Genomic DNA, 16747 nt, shown 5'->3' with positions numbered 1-16747 from the left:
AAAGGTTCTGTTGCATGTTTCCGTACGTGCACCCGCATTCGTCGCGCATGAATTTGCACGGAATTGGCCGTGAACATGACGGCAGCTCGAATGCATCAATCAACCCAGTCCATTGGCTGTGGCGCGCCGCTTCAGATATGGCAGATCTGCACTCTTACGCTCGGGGGCAAACAGGCTGAATGAAATGGGGAAAGAAAGAAAAGTAAAAAAAGAAGATGATTCAAGCAGTTGGTTTGTGTTGAGTCAAAATGCGCAAACACGTCAGTCATCAACCGCGAGAAGCAGCTCAATGATGTCCAGCCACGAACGGAAGCCTGGCGCTCAACCTGGACAGAACGGGCTCTAGTGCCAGGCCCCGATCCCCTGAATGGAGCCTCCACATGCAGCTCGCACGCCTTGATGCTGTAATATTACATTGGATGCTCCATCCCGTCCACCTTCTGCAATGTACGTACTGCAAGCAGGAAAACAAACCGCAAAGGTGAACAGCTAGCTAGCTGTAGGGATTGCTGCACTAGCCGACGCCACCGGCAGCCGCATCCAATCTGCCCATCTCCGTCGTTCCGCTCTCCTGGGCGCAATCGGCAGCTGGTTTGTGCAGAGCAGAGCAGTTATACATAGAGAGCAGCTCCTGTATGGACGGCCAGAGAGGTACTGCAGCATATCGTTCGACTTGACTCTGGCATTTTTATTTTTTATTTCACCCCCCAGCGGCCAGGCTGCTGTGGCAAGAATCCAAATCCATTCTCTCGATGCGGCCGCAGACCGTTCCCGGAAGCCTTGTCACTCTATCGTTATCGTGATTTTTTCCATGTTCCAATTTTCCCTTCTTTTCTCGGTTCACCTCCTTCTTTTGCAGCGCGGCGGCCAATCTCGTTGCATCGGCCAAACCCTGCTGCTTCTGCCCCCTTGCCCTCTCATGCGGCATTGAGGCTGCCACCCGCTCATATCCCGCAGTCGAGTGAACAGGCAAGCAGCTCTCCAGACCATACAGCAAGCTGCCGTCTACCAACCATACCTACATATCGACTACCTCAACCCGGCTCTCGCTGCATGGAGATGCTGAATTAACTCGCGGCGGCATCACGGGTCGACACAGGCGCTCTGGACTGCGGCAGCGTCTCGCCGGAACTTGCGACCGCACCAGGAATCCTCAGCCTGCCTGCCACTGCCACTGCCTCGGTGCTGGCCATGCAATGAGCGGAACGACAGTCATGGCCCCGGCCGTGGATTTCTCCTCCATCTCCTCCTTCGCTCGACGATCCCATTCCACCCCCGACCTCCCGTCTCTCCCATCACGAACCAAGTCGCCCTCGCTGGGCCAGCCTGGCCTGTCCGAGCCGGCGGGCTCGCAAACCAAGAGCCTCTCCGAGTTCGCGACCTTTGAGATGCCCTCCTTCAGCACCGATCTCGATCTCAAGCTCGACATCTCTCTCCCTCCTCTTACCCTCGAGAGCCAGCCGCCCCCTTCCACCCCGTCCGAAAATGACGACCCCAAACCCCCCTCTTCACCGACAGCCCTGCAGCATCTGCGCACCAGATCTGCAGCTTCTAACAACGACGGGCCTCGCTCCTGGCTGCGCAGCTTGACGACCATTCGAGATGCGCCGTTCGAGGATGACTTGCAGGCAGCAGCAGCTCCTCCGCCCAGCGAGCAGAGGCGGCCCGCCACAGCCAACGAATTCCCGATCGCCCTCGATGACGCAGATGGCCGAGCAGCGCGGGACCGCTCGCAGTCGACATCGACAGCCGCCAACAGCTTCGCCAGCTTCAAGAGGTCGTGGATGCCGCTGTCGCGCGCGCATGCCAAAACCCAATCGGAGGCGCCGGCGGCTGCAAACGTGAAGCCAGAAGCGAAATCCAGCCTCGACAAGCTGAAACGGGCTGCGACGGCCAGCATCACGGAAATTACGACCAATCAGACGAGCCAGGGCCGCTTAGTCGACGCGGGTGCTAAGCCGGCGACAAAGGGATTCGCTCGTGCCACCAGCTACTTCTCCCGCATCAAGCAGAAGCCCGCGACCGCCTTGTCTAAAACAGGCGGCAGCATCGGCTCCGACTTTAGCTGCGCCTCGTCTGCCACCAGCCTGGCCCAGCCGGGCTCCAGCAGCATCGACACGCATGTCTCGCAGTCGGCCTCGTCCGCCGAGACAAACTCCACGGCCCTGACCGCTGATGAGTCGGCCAGCGAAATGCCCGCGCGCATCCCCGATCCGCTGTGGTCGCACTTCAAGAACCTCGACCTCGAGATCCGCGGCTTCGCCTCCAAGCCCGTCGCCCAGCAGTGCGCCCTGGTGAAGACGCTGCTTCTGCCCTTTCTCAAGAGCGCCACGAGTCAGCAGCCGCTTGCCGGTCTGCGCCCTGAGGATGTCGACTGCAGAGCCTCCGTGCTCAACAAGTGGTGGAGCGCCGTCCTCGACATGCTCGAGGTGCAGCACCAGCAGCCGGTCCCGGGGCTCGACCGCCAGCTGCTCTTCGAGACGGCCACCACCGTCATGATGCGCATGGAGTGGCGCCAGACGACGCCGTACTTTCTGCCCCTGGCGGACCGCTCGCCTCAGGACCGCGTGCGCGCGAGGTCGTCCACCAACTCGTCGTCCAACTCGTCGCAGACCTCGGATCAGTCCGCCATGCTAGCAGAGTCGGCAGAGCACAACATCAGGACCATGTTCGTGTCCAACCTGGTGAGGCAGATGGCCTTTGTCGTCGAGAAGATGTCGCTCCGACACGTGCCCCCGAGCTTGATCGAGTTCGCCGGCAAGACGTGCGCATACGCCTTCTTCTTCGCCCCCGGGGTGGCTGATATCCTGGTCCGGCTCTGGGGGCTGACGCCTGACTTGATCCGCCGTGTCTCCGAGAGCATGGGCCTTGGCCGCAACTTCAACGAGCCCGTCGACGAAGAGGTTGTAGCCTCGTTCCCGCCAAAGCTAGGCTCCCTGGCCTGGTCCTCGCCCCGGACGCTGTGGGCCACTCTCAAGCGCATCCCCAAGATGCCTCTGCTTGTGGCGAGGGTGCCGTGGACGGGGCCTTGGGTGATGCGATGGAAAGGACGCGACACCGACCTCCTCTTCATCTTTTGCCGATACTTCCACCTCTTGTCCGACCAGTTTATGCCGGAAGGGCTTTCGCTGACGGAAAAGGCACAGTCGCCAGCGTTTGTTCTTGTTCACGCACAGCTCTTGTCGATTCTCGACGGCACCATCCACCGCCAGGCTGCCTTTGAGCCTCCACACGGATCAATGCTGGCTAACTCACCCCGAGGAGCGGAAGCAGCAGCCCTACAGATGCCCATGCCGCCAAACAATCTGATGAAGAGCATGGCAGAAAACAGACTGGTAGTGTTGCTCAAAGACGTTTTAGCAGACGGTACCATTGAGTATGCAGGAGCGAGACACACATTTGCAGAAGCCTTCTCTGCGCTGCTGAAAGCCGCCGCCAGCAGGACATCACGATACAACAGCACCGCGTGCTCGGTGCTGTGCGACCTGTTGGAGGAGGTTTTGCTCATCTACCACCGAGCTGAGACCGATGCCCATCCAACGTGCTACATTGACTGGCCATTCTGGATCGATGTCTGCAAGATTGCTTTATCCTCGCTCAACACTCTGTCGGAGATTCGCATGATTTCTTTCATCTTTACGGTGTGGGATGCTATTGCCAAAGACCCTGAACAGAAGCTGCTGGTGTGTCGTGATTGGCTCTTGACAGAGGAGACCTTTAACGCATTCTTCAACAACTGGTGTCCAATGGTGCGGGCGTACTACATGCGTCTGCTCTGCTGGAGAATCTGTCGCGACAGGGGCAGCCAGAATGACGTTGACATGTAAGTGAGATGATGATCTCCTCCTGACACCGAATTGAGGGAACTAACCGCCACTTCTAGGGAGATCTTTACACTGGCGTCAAAGAGGCTCAAGAGCGTTTGGTCACACTACCTGTACCTGAAGCAAGCTGCCGAAGAGGCTTGCCAGGTACCCCCTGCCACAGCACCAATGTCGCCTACCTTGGGAAAACGATTCATCATCATCAAGCACGAAGTCGCTGTGCCTCAGCCGGGCCTATTCGTGACGTTTGATACGTTTACCAAGGCGTCGAGCATCATCTCGCCCGCCAACGAAACCACCTCCGATACCGCTCTCGTGACCAAGAATGACCCCAAGAGAAAGTGGTCGTTTCTCAAGCTATGGTCCTTTGGCACAACGGCTTCTACCACCCAAAACGCGTCGGAGGCGTCGCCAAGCAAGCCTTCTTCCAACGAGGAACTGCAGAACGCACGCAGGGAAGTTGCCAACTCTCGGTCGCGCCAGAATACCGCGGCCACCCCGCCCAAGACGGCAGGCTCCGACGACAGCGTGGACTCTGACGGCTCCAACCCGGTTTATGAAGAGCCCAAGTTTACCTTCAAGTTTGTCCTGGGCTGGCCGCAGCAGCAGCAGGGGCCTACGCTCGACCGCACCCTCGCGTGCCCAAGGCTCCCCACGCCAGCCCAATCAAGACTCGGCTTCAAGGCAAAGCGAGGAGGCGGCCCGACGCTGCCTCCACTCATGATACCGACAAGGAAGTTTTCCGGCGGTTCTCAGAGCGGCCTGGTACAGGCGGCAAGGAATGCGAATGCAAGCCTGCTGGGTTCGCCAGTCTTGGAACCTCATCGACAGCCATTCGCAAGCGGCGGGGCGATTCCAGAAGAGGAGGCCTCCACCAGCAGCTCGGAGACGGACAGCGGCATCTCGACACCCAGCGACTCGAAGTCTGTCCCTTCCCCCAATATCCAGCCGACGTCGAGAGAAGAATGGACCGGAGAAGCCAGAGTAGGGCCCGTCAAGCCTGCCGGCGCCTTCTTGAAGAACCTGGTTTACTCGGGTCGGGCGCTGTCTGAATGGAGTCTCGTGGTGGCGGAGTGTAACAACTTTGTCGAGCGGCGCCGCGACGAGGGTGTTGCTTCGCTCAACGATGTTGAGGTGCCACTCCTGGGCGTTGAAGGCTTCCGCAAGATGGCTGGCTGAACTTTTCGATGAAAACACATACCCGGATTATTCTACGACGTTGGACAAAAAGAACCTCGCGGTGCTTGGACGTTATCTTTCCCCCTTCTTCTTCTATCTTTTCATATACGGAATTTTTGCGAGCGGAGCGGCATATACAATGAGCGATTTACATTCTATATGGCCTTGACTCAGCAGGCGTTGGCGAGGCACACATTTTTCGATAAAGCGTATCTTTCTTTCTCTCTCCTTTTTGGTTATTCAGCATGGATCTCTTCCCCCTGAATGGGGGCATACCTTGGCACTGGATCATTCGGTCGAACTTCAAGACGATATATGAAAATAAAAAGACGGACATTCCTTTGTGGCACGCTCCACAGCAGGGGAAACAAAGACAATCATCATCACTACATAAAAAAGACGGCGAGACATTTTGGGATAAATCGGAGATTTCATTGTTGGTATATGCTTTTTCATTTACTGCAAAAACTTGGCAGTGCTTTTTGATGCTCTTTACGTTGGAGGCTTGTGGATTTATTTTGCCCTTTTTTGCTTGTTGTTGCTTTTCTTCTGGCGGGAATAGTATTGTTTCATTCGATGGCGGTATCTTTTGTGCTGAGAAAGGAGATAGGATGAATACCCCGAAGGTTTAGAGCAATGAGTTGTTGGCGAGTTTGGAGATTCGATTCTAATAGTAAAGTAATGAGCAAAACCAGTCACTCACTCAACTTCTCTTTGTGAGCAAGCGAGTAACAATGTTGGTTCGATACCGTGATTTATGTTGGATAGGGTCGGGAGGGTTACTTTGATGGGCCTGGATTGGTGGAGGGGATCGTGGTGGGTTTATTAGAGGACGTTGAAGGGAGGAGGGAGACGGGATGGTTCTGCGGATGTGGGGAGGATCGTATATCGAGCATGATGACGATGATGCTTGCGTTTTGGAGCTTGCTGAAGTGCGGCAGGGGGGTGCGAACGGGAGCAGGGATGTGCGGAGGATTTTGACGATGGCATTGACCGCAGAGGCTGCAGTGGCAGGTTTTGGGACGAGGAGGGGCAGGAGGGGGAGGTGGCAAGGAGATGTGGCTGTAGGGGCAGTCGGCTTGCAAGGGGAAGAAGAAGATTGTCTTTGCGTGCGGTGAGGGTTGCCATGGTCTGGTATGTGGTGGCGGTTTAGGATGAGGGATACTGTGGATGTACAGATGGCTTGACAGTGAAGATGATGTAAAAGGTATGAACGAGAAGGGGAAAAGCGAGTCTTGTCTTAGGTTGAAGAGTAATGTCCCGAGGGTTCGTCAGGTGGGGTAGATTGTGGTGGATGCCAGCCATTCAGATGCGAGGGGATGGCCTAATTAGGAAACTGGGGCTGGAGCAGCAAAAGGGGGGAAGATGTTTTGTTTGCTTTTTCTGTGAGAAAGAGGTTATTGAGGGGGGGGGGGGGGGGGGGAATGGAGGGACTGGGAGATTGGGAGTTGGGATGCTTGGATGGGTGGATGATGAAATGCCGAGGGAGGGGCTTGGTGGATTGCTGGGTTGAGGATNAGGGTTCGTCAGGTGGGGTAGATTGTGGTGGATGCCAGCCATTCAGATGCGAGGGGATGGCCTAATTAGGAAACTGGGGCTGGAGCAGCAAAAGGGGGGAAAATTCTTTTTTTTGTTTTTCTTATGGCGGGATGGGCTTGAGGCTTTGTTTGTGTGGCTGAATGGAGGGACTGGGAGATTGGGAGTTGGGATGCTTGGATGGGTGGATGATGAAATGCCGAGGGAGGGGCTTGGTGGATTGCTGGGTTGAGGATGTTGAGACGTGTTGGTTTGTAGACACTGGCTTCTTATATCAAGGAAGATGATGGCTGAAGATGCCATTATCCGATCTACACGATAAGGTGACACTGACAAGAGATATGCAAAAAAAATGCAACTTGATGTCGAAGGATCGCGTACCCTGACATTCATCATCTTCCAGAGGCTGCGCAGCCCCTCACGTGCCTCCCCTGCGTCACCCGCCGCGCGCGTCTGTTGATTGGCCCTCCAGAACCCCCCAATATCGTCAGCAGCGGGCCGCCAACGCCCACCTCGAATGGCTTTTCCTCTTTCTGTCACGGCACTTCGAAAGCGATTCCCAACGAGGCCTCCCGGGCGACGTTGCCTAAATTGCAGAGCTGGGCTTCACGATTTGTCTTGGCTGCGCTCCCCTTGTCGTGAGAATTTGACGCCAGATTGCGGTGAGCGATACGGGAACGAGAGAGAGAGAGCGAGAAGCGATGCCCAACACAGGCAGACCGAGTCGGGATTGTCACTTGTGCCGCCAGCGGCGGGTTAAGGTCAGTTTGAGCTGATGTGATTTGATGTGAGCCGGGAGGAGATGAGATGTACTATTGCACCAAGTCTATCTGCATGACATACACGAGTATCTTCTATACAGTGTGCTGGACGCAGCATTGCAGTGGGTCGACGGCCATTCTGGATGACTGTCGATGCGATGCTGTTTGCCTCTCTCTCTGGGTCTGTGTCTCACCAGGTGGCCCGTACATGCTCTTGGCAGCCCTGGCAGAGCTCTGCACTCCAGCGGTCTCGTCTGCTTGGCCTGTCCTGCCCCGTCCCGTCCTATGGTGTTCCATCTCATTACTTGTTGCGTGCTGACCCCGTCCCCTGCAGTGCGACCTCGCCCGTCCCGCCTGCCAGCGATGCATCAAATACGGCGCCCAATGTCCGGGCTATCGTGACCAGCAGGAGCTCGTCTTCCGCAACGCCGATCCCACCGCCGTCAAGAAGCGCCAGAAGCGCCAGCCCTTGTCGCAGATCCAGTCCCCCGGCACCAGCGAGACGTCCTCATCTTCCTCTTCCTCTTCCTCTTCGACGGCGGACCCAGCTCCGCTGCCGGTGCTCAAAGTCACGCCCAACGGAGAATATGTCTTCGACACTTCGGCAGACCTCTTCCTGATCGACGGCGGCCACTGCCATGCGCCGACGCTCTCACGGCCCGTGTTTGAGCACTGGACGGTCCACTCGGTGCCCATCATCCTCAATGTCTACTCCAATCTCGACTTCGTCAAGAACATGTACCGCGACTTTGCGGACGATGGGCCGCTCGTCTGGGCCGCCCATCTCTTTTCCCGCACATACGTGACGAACCTGCAGTACCCGACGTCACTGTACAGGGACGCCCACCAGGAGACGCAGCGCGAGCTGAGCACGTACCTGGGCAAGACGCTGAGCCTAGTGAGCGAGGCACTCAAGACGCCTGAGGGCGCTCTACGAGATGACATTCTCGCCACTGTATGGCTTCTCACCAACTACGAGGTAAAAAAAGCAACCAAGTCCCCTGTCGTACAGAATAGAAGTGTTTTGAAGTCTGAAACTAACCGGTGATAGTTGCTCGTTGGCTCCCTCTCCCGTACTGAAACTCTCAGCCCGTGGCATTTACATGCCCGAGGTCTATATAGCATCCTCAAAGCAAGAGGCACCGCGCCTCTGTATACAAACCATGGCCGCATGGCTTTCTGGCCTGCCTTTAGCATGGTGGTACGTATCGCCCAGCTCATGGCTCAGGGGGCATCGCTGACTCGACTCGGGCACAGCAAATCCAGGCACTGGTCAGCAACACAGAGTGCCCCCCGGAATCCGAAGAATGGCTCAACGCGATAAAGGCCTCCCTGCAAGGGCACCCAGGAGACGGCCTGGGGGTGGCTATTTCAGCATTCATCGTCAAGGTTTGCAGCGTGCAAGCTCGCATCTTCAGTCTCCTGCGGCGTCGCGACTTTCCTGCCGCCTCCAGAGAGTATCCCGATCTCTTCGATCAGCTCAGGACCGCCGAAAAGGAGTTTGAGGATTGGTTAGAATCGAACCCCGTCGGAAATCACGTACTGGAGGTGTACGCGATAAGCCTGTACCATTCCGCCATCGTCAAGGCGTACCGCGGCATAGAGCTCCTCATCAACTTCCTCACGCACTACCCCCCGTGCCAGGTGCCCCTCGAGCAGCTCAAGGAGGACCGGGAGTGCTGCTTCCGGATGGCCCAGGACGCGGCGCAGAGCATCTTGGAGGGCGTGCCTCGCGTGCTCGGGCCTCTGTCCAGTGGCAAGGAGAAGTCGCCCAAGGACGTGTTCGATGCGTTGAGGGTCATCTGGCCGCTGATTGCCGTGTATGTGATGAGCATCTGCCGGCCAGAGCAGCGGCTTGCCGCGGAGGGCCTCCTGTTTTACATTGGCCGGGAGTTGGGCGTGCGACAGGCGCTGAATACGTATCCGGATCAACTGACTTTGCCGCAGGAGGCCACCGAACCGCTGGGGGTATGATTGTTTGTGAGGTTCATGAAGCATTCCGTATAAGGGGAAAGCTGAGAACAGGCGACGTGAGGACTGTAGTCACCGTAACGATGACGGGGAAAGCCCCATTTGCGTTGAATAGATCATCCACTGTCCCTTACATTTTATTCGATACCAAGGTTGCTATTAGTTCGCAACGGATGTCCGAAATTGAACGCTGATGGCATAAAGATGCTTACGATGCTGAAGCCTTTTTTGGGGAATGTGGTACGATCAACCTCATGGTGTTGTCGAAGGATTCAGGCCGTCAACGCGGTTGACACCTCCTCCAGGAGTAATACATTACGGCCTCATATCTGAGTTGTGTGAGAGGATATGATGAGTTGTATGCACCATGCAATAATACGGTATTGGGTAAATTCATTCCGACAGGGTCGTTTGGTGTGGCCTTGTTGTGAAAATGTACATGGACTCGGCTCTCGTGAGAGAGAGGAAGCATCTCGAATAGCGTGCATCAGCACGCGAGCGTACCCGTCATTGACTTTGCGTTTGTACGTTCTGGCTCGGACGAGGTGGGTTTAAAGAGTGGCCGAGGAAGTTATACTGGGTTCATCCAGGAACGAATTCTGGTTAGAAGATCACGGAGAATGATTCTTCAGCTCTACATCAAGACTTTCCAAGAACTAAGAGCAGGGGGAAAATGAGGCATCCTTCCTAGCTGTTGCAACAGGTTGTTAAAGCATCTACCCTGCTAGAACCATCTGTCCATCAACCCATTATTCCCGCCAAACAAGCAAAACACACAAAAAGAGCTTCCTGGTCGCCACGCGTCAGCCCACCAACTAAAACCGGCAACTGATCAGCGAATGACGCCCACAGCCTGTCATGAGCTGTGGAGAACCCGTTGAAGGAAAAACTTGGTCGCTTTTCAAGCCACTGTTTCCAGGTTTTGGTGGGCAAGCCTCTCTCACAAGCCTCAATCACAATATCAGGCCGCAGCACAATTGGTTCCTTTGCCCAAACCAAGGACGTGTCATCCTTGTCGACAGGACTTGTGCTAGATCAGCTTGCATGAGGCCGCAGTTCCGGGTGCCTTTCTTACTGCACTGTACTTGCAGTAGCGCATCGTCGGTGGCACACAGTAGCTATGCATTACTGCACTGATTGTTTGAAATAGATGAGAGGCTCAACGTCATTCTTGGAAGCCGTGGGCTTGACGTCATGAGCTGGCTCCTTTTGAGCACCTGCTTGTAGTTATGAAGACGGATTTTCGTCTGGCGATGGCTTCTTTTTGCTCTTTTCCACATCAGTTCAGTTGTGCAGTTTCTCAAGTGCCAGTAACCGAATACTAAGCTAGCCCATCCGTAACATCTCCCTCTCCATCTCCATCACCTCTACCGAAGTGCGTTATAGTCCCCCACCCCCAGTATACCACGAACCCTCACCACCACCACCACCACCACTAACACGGACCTCGCCCAGCCAACAACAACAACAACCACCACCGCCCAACATGCCCGCAATGAACGACTGGCTCCGCAACGACCTCCTCGGCAAGGAAAACGACCTCTGCACGGCCCTCACGTCCGCCAACCCTGCCCCGGCCGTCCTCAAGCTCTGCGCCCCGGACGCCGCCCTCATTTTCCCCCACAAGGAAATCATCTCGCCCGAGGACCAGGAGGCCTTCCACGACGCCATGCAGCCGCCCTTCCAGCGCTTCGACGACTACCAGGTCGAGGACATGCGCGCCCACTTCATCGGCCTCATGGGCGGCGTCGTCACCTACAAGATCCGCGCGTCCAGGGGAAAAGAAAAGTACCGCGCCACCGCGTCGTCGACGTGGAACCAGGGCTCTGACGGGGAGTGGCTGCTCGTTGCGCATTCCGAGACGCCGCTGTAGGTTTGGGAGGGCACCTTTGGTGTCGTGTTTATTATTTGATATGATGGCGTGGTTTTGCTGTTCTTCTGTTGGAATTGTGTTTGTACGACTTTTTTGATGGAACTTCCTCGGCGACACGACCTTACGAGGTAAATGAGAATGTTTCTACAGCTACTTTTGAATACACAATTTAATGCCTACACAACATCAAAAGAATCACTTTATTCGGAGTCAAGCCAAGAACCACCATCTTTACTCCATTTTGTTTTTTTTTTTAAATATTGATAATTGGGGTTCACTCTGAGCTATGTCTCCTATCGTTGTCAATTCAGATGATACGCCTGAGTAGATTGTTTGGATGGTGCCCTTCGTCCTGCTTCATCTGCTAGCCTACCTCCTTGCTAAGGGGGGGCCAACTCGAAGACCGAGTCTCTCCGAGTCTGCAGACTAAGTCCAACAAATGCTTGATGGAACCCCAAAAGGTAGATTTATGCTTCCAACATTTCTTATAACCCCCAACATCTCCGCCAGTTTCCTCCCGATTTCTTTTCTCCCATGATTTTCAAGATCTTGTTACATGACTGCGCTGACCCTGGAAGTGGTTGATGCTAAGCCCTCTCCTTGGATATATCAGTAGCAAATCCTTATTCTAGCTTCAATTAGACTACTTTTCAACAATTTCCAAGCTGCTCGAATCATTCTGTTCCTTTTCTTCAAAGTAGCATTTGCCGACGACCGTTCTGTGCTGAGGAGAAGCGGCATTCTTGAGATAAATTACTATATCATCCAAACATTATATAACCCCCATCAGCGCTCAACCGTTACAGCCCAACGTTCTGTGAGCTTTCGCTGTCCTATCCCCACATACAGTCTTGGCTTTTATCGCTGCGCGATGCGCATGAGCTTCGGAAGACATATCTCTTGGCTCAATGTTAGGCACTGGACGCTTCTTAATGACCTCAATGCTCGGCGTCATGCAGATTGTTCAACTTAATCGGTAGACAGCCCCGGCGGCATTGTGAGAGTGAACATTGTCTAACAGCTGGTTAGGAAGACGCGCCTTATCCCACGGGTTCATCGAATGATGTTTCACAATCGTTCATCGGTGATGCAGCAGCAGAAGACAAACATCTCACTTTCATGTGCCTTGAAGCATGAGACATGCCTGGCAGATGGTCTGGGGAAAACTGAACGTGGAAAAGCCTTGCGTAAGCGGTAAGGCAGCCCAGCAGTCAGGGCGGAGATAGCAAGAATAACCGGGTCGCAATTGTAATTTCCCTCGAGAGCTTGCTTAAAAGAGATATCGGCTGGGCAGAGAAGGAGAACCTGCAATTGGCTTTTTCAGATCGATCTTCTAGCCTCACGAAAGGTTCATGCCCCAGAGAGTTGGCCATTACACATTGCTAGGTATGTTGGTCTTGGTTTCTTCTTCTCCTTGCGCAAAGAGGATCCTTCCAAAATTAGAGATACTGACAACTCTTAAGGGTAAGGTACAACATGGCAAGGTGTGATTGACAAGTTCACAAAGGCCAGAGAGTAGTTGATCGAGGCGGTGGATAGAGGGAGAATTTCAACCGACTGTTTTGCTGCTCCTTCTTTCTCGGACACTTTGAGGAGGAAGTCTATATAGAAGCAGAGTACATGCCGCAGATAGATGCTGGAAGAATTCAAAGACAATACGTCAAGCATTGCGAATATCAACCAAACCTGCAACCGACAGGAAATCAATTTCGTTTGACTTATGTTCTGTTTCACCACGCACCAAACAGCACTAGACTTTCCAGTGGCCAACAAGCAACAACGTCTTTTATTCCTGGCCCAATCTTAAGTAATGGCATGATATCTTGACAATACGCGGAGCGTTTATTATCTGGTTCGCTTCTACTACACTTTCGTCTCAGGCACGATGGCCATCTTTGCAATACTTTCGATGCACAACTATCATGCAGATTATTCGCCAGAAAAGTCCATCAATTGCCCAGGACGACAGTAACGGCACTCAGTCAGATATTTTGCTTTGATTTTGCTGGCAATCGCCTGAAACCCATTCTTCAACTCGTCGTTCGGCTTCATCGAAGGTGCGCCGCCTGAGGACCAAGCAAACCCAACACATGGCCAATTGGCTAGTGAACGGCTTACCAGGCAGGCACTGAAAACAAGCCATCTCGCCGTATACTTACTGCTGATTGAGGACGCCATAAATAAACGGTTGGCAAAAAGAGGAGATGCAAATAGCAACATGAGGTGGATTAGAAAAAGCAAAAAATGAAGCGCTTGGATGGCACTAGAGCTTTGCTCCCGGCAGGGCTTGAACCTGCGACCTTCGCATTACCAACACTGAGCTTGGAAGCTAGAGTATTAGTACGAAGCTCTAACCAACTGAGCTACGGAAGCCACCTCGCTTCGAGTTGTTGATACTGGCCCTAATTGCTGTATATGAGACTAGAACAAACACCATTCTCAAATTAGTATACGGGTAGCCTTCGATGATAACCTCACTTCTTTCATCAACAGCCGTTGACTGCAAATGAAATGGTTGCAGATCTTCTCTCTCTCTTTCTTTTTTTCTTTTTTTTTTCTTCTTTTTTTTACATAGGGTGTCTTGAGCACCAATGCTGACCATGAGAGCAACTGTGCATCACCGCATTGAAATTGGGAGCGGACTTTCATAATCTGTCTCTTTTGCATACGTCCGCTCGATCTGGTGATTGCTTCAACTACGACCTGATAGGACGCTTCGTTCTTCAGGAGGCATGGAGGCATAGTATCAAAGTGCAGTGGCCTGACTCGAAATCTCTCGGGTGAGATTGATTTCGGATAATTGTGAGTCGGAGAGCGGCAGCGAGACAATTCTTGGACAAGCGCTAAATAAACTCTGTCTCAGCTCGGCGTCTAGATGGAGAGGCGCTGCATCGATTCATTGACGGATATGAGAAGAGGGGATGTAGAATGGAATGATAGGATGATAGATAGTATTTCTTGGAAACGTTGTTGTAAGCCTAGGAAATCCAGATTGATCTATCCCAACTTAATAGGCCTTGATATCTTGACATTATCAACGACGGTCCCATGATCGACTCCTGCATGTTATTGAGTGTTTATTCATGAGTCTTGGATGTAGCGGAAATACGTCGGATGGGCATTGAACAAACGACACTGCTTCCCAACTTTCCTTGTGTCCTCGATTCAAAAAGGCGGTTGGCCATCCTCATATCTTGACGATTCTCTCTCGTTTGCTGGGAGAGAGCTAGGCAAAGGTGCGCAGCCGTGCTGGATAAGAGGAGAGCGCTGAACCAGACGAAGTGTCTACCGAGCTGGCTGAGAGCCCATCTGCGCCGCATACTTGCCTATAACTGAATTGAAATAAAAATGCCAGAGTTGGTAGACTTATCGGAGAAACAATCTCACAGCTGCGACAGCCACGAAATCGGGCCATCGGCGGCTCCAATAGAGTGAGTTATGAAAAGACATTTGACTTTAAGCCCCGACTTAGAGGACGCTCAGCTCACATGGCTTAGACTATAAACGTACGCTCCTCATACGGTGTACAATGCTTCACATGATGCGAGAATCTTCCGACATGTCCAATCCGCTGGGCAAATTGAATACATCTTAACAGTGTCCTCGGACGGTCTTCTTTGGAAGATCAGCCGCAGTGGCTTAGATCTCCCGACAGACATTAGATCTCATCTACCGATGGCCCGAAACCCTCGACATCCGAAACTACACATTTTATACTAGAGCGCATGCCAGTTGGAATGGCTGTTGCTGGCAAATGCCTTGCATTGGATTAAAGTTCGATTTCCATACAAGGACATGCATTTTGGCACAATTGGATGAAAGGGATTGGATTTTGAATGCGGGCATCGCTGTTAGCAATAACCTCTGACGAAAGAATGAGATTAAGGGGATGGGCGGAAGCGTCGGACAACTCTACACAGACATTCCAAGCCAGGCTGCGGGCGTGCTGAACTGCGAATGATATAACTAACTATGGGAGCGTCCGCAAGTATAAAACGCAATGAATAGAAGCAGCCTCAACGGAGCAAAGCTGGATATCGCCTCTTTCAAGTCTGCGCTTCTTGATATCAAGTACTCAAAGAAAGTTATACATCAATTGCAAATGGCGCTCGGCACCATGGCGCAATCCATCAAGTACCTACTTCTCCTCTTATCCGCCCTCGTAACGCTTATACAGGCGACACCACAACCAAAGTCATCTCCCAAACCGCTCCCTTACTGCGACATGAAGCAGATCCATACCATGGACGTTGCAAAATGCCGCTGCCGGCCTCATTACAATGGCTGCTTCACATCAGTCAAGACCTGCAAACTAGACATTCCAAACAGACACACCAATAGTCACTTGCCCGGGTGCACCGACAACGACAAGCTCTGCGAAGGATGTGGGCTCTGGTTCCATACGCTATGCGACTGCGTCAAGGGCCCATCTGGCTGCATCCACGAGGGAAAGGTGCAGCCGGGTGGCCAGCAGGTGTGGTTCCTGACGCCCAAGGACGAGAAGCTCGTCACCACAACAGACATTCTCCCCGGCATCCTGGAGATGGCCGACAACCCGGCAAAGTACGGGGAATCGTGGAATTTTGCGCAGAGGAACTACGACCCCAGCAGCCAGGCACTGGCGCTCAACTCGGTCCGCTCGAGGACGCACGAGCAGTTCCACATTCACGTCTGCAAGAAGCCCGATGTGAACAAAGACCCCAGGATCCTGAAGATTCTCGACAAAGCAAAGCACAACACGGGGCCGACGCTGGAGCAGATTGGGAGCGGTGATCTCTGGTGCCGGACCGTGACAAAGGGCAACGGACCGGTGAGGAACTTTGCGGCGGCCATTCAGGCGTTTTTGGCGACGGGGAAGCTTTGCAAGGGGCTTGCTGGGGCGGCGATTATACGGGATTCGCATGAGCACTTGTGGGCGTGTGTGACTGGGAACCAGCATGGGCCGTTGGCTGAATTCTGCGCAGGCAAATAATAGGATTCGGTTGGATTGGATGAAGAGTGAGAGTTGGAGATTCAACAGTATGATGTTGATGGTCCTGGAAAGGAGGGATTCACCACCTACGCATCACTTGACTATCAAGAACAAATCAACCATCGCTCCTCGTTTCTAAAAGACTCACAATGCAAGCATATGAAGCATCACGAATGCTGACTGGCTTACCTGTGATACACCCCATCTATACCTACTTATGCATGTGGGTGATTGTACTCGTACCTTCATGCAAGCGTGTATGTGAAACCGACCCCGAAGCCACAATCTGCAGCCTCCCGCACCAGCCTCAGCCTATATCCAGGAGTAGGGACATCCCCAGATATCCCCAGTTTCTGAGAATCCCATCTCCACTCATCGCTGCTGAATTCTTCTCATAGCAGGCTTCGAGTTTGGACTTTGTAGTTGTCGTATTGGGGATATTCTGGCAACGGCACCATAGCCCGCTTTGGCTAGCCTCCCGGACTTCGTCTCCGGCCCCGCGCGCTCTCGTCTTCGTTATCTCCCCGGCTTCGTGCTAGTATCCAGTTAGGTCTTACTCTTACACGTCGTTTCTTGAACGAATACTAACACGATTTGGGTTGATATCAACAAACACCGTGATTAAAGTTTC

At 53.4% G+C, this 16747-nt stretch overlaps 4 protein-coding genes across 4 annotated transcripts; all 4 read left to right on the top strand.

Moving 5' to 3' along the window:
• Positions 1-1196: 1196 nt before the first annotated feature.
• Positions 1197-5003, top strand: CCMA1212_003503 (uncharacterized protein; the record flags this gene model as incomplete). The annotated part of the gene is made up of 2 exons (XM_073700848.1): positions 1197-3823; positions 3884-5003. 2 exons carry the CDS (start codon positions 1197-1199, stop codon positions 5001-5003), a joined length of 3747 nt encoding a protein of 1248 aa, XP_073560175.1.
• Positions 5004-7240: 2237 nt separating this feature from the next.
• Positions 7241-9274, top strand: CCMA1212_003502 (uncharacterized protein; the record flags this gene model as incomplete). Its single annotated transcript, XM_073700847.1, has 4 exons — positions 7241-7300; positions 7635-8279; positions 8352-8501; positions 8558-9274. 4 exons carry the CDS (start codon positions 7241-7243, stop codon positions 9272-9274), a joined length of 1572 nt encoding a protein of 523 aa, XP_073560174.1.
• Positions 9275-10757: 1483 nt separating this feature from the next.
• CCMA1212_003501 (uncharacterized protein) lies at positions 10758-11144 on the top strand (the record flags this gene model as incomplete). Its single annotated transcript, XM_073700846.1, has 1 exon — positions 10758-11144. One exon carries the CDS (start codon positions 10758-10760, stop codon positions 11142-11144), a length of 387 nt encoding a protein of 128 aa, XP_073560173.1.
• Positions 11145-15261: 4117 nt separating this feature from the next.
• Positions 15262-16116, top strand: CCMA1212_003499 (uncharacterized protein; the record flags this gene model as incomplete). Its single annotated transcript, XM_073700845.1, has 1 exon — positions 15262-16116. One exon carries the CDS (start codon positions 15262-15264, stop codon positions 16114-16116), a length of 855 nt encoding a protein of 284 aa, XP_073560772.1.
• Positions 16117-16747: the final 631 nt, after the last annotated feature.

Source organism: Trichoderma ghanense (genome assembly GCF_004382785.1).
Source record: "Trichoderma ghanense strain CCMA-1212 chromosome Unknown scaffold_3, whole genome shotgun sequence".
NCBI classification, from domain to species: Eukaryota; Fungi; Ascomycota; class Sordariomycetes; order Hypocreales; family Hypocreaceae; genus Trichoderma; species Trichoderma ghanense.
The sequence above is the reverse complement of the archived record's forward strand: the minus strand, read 5'-3'. Positions and strand labels throughout refer to the sequence as shown.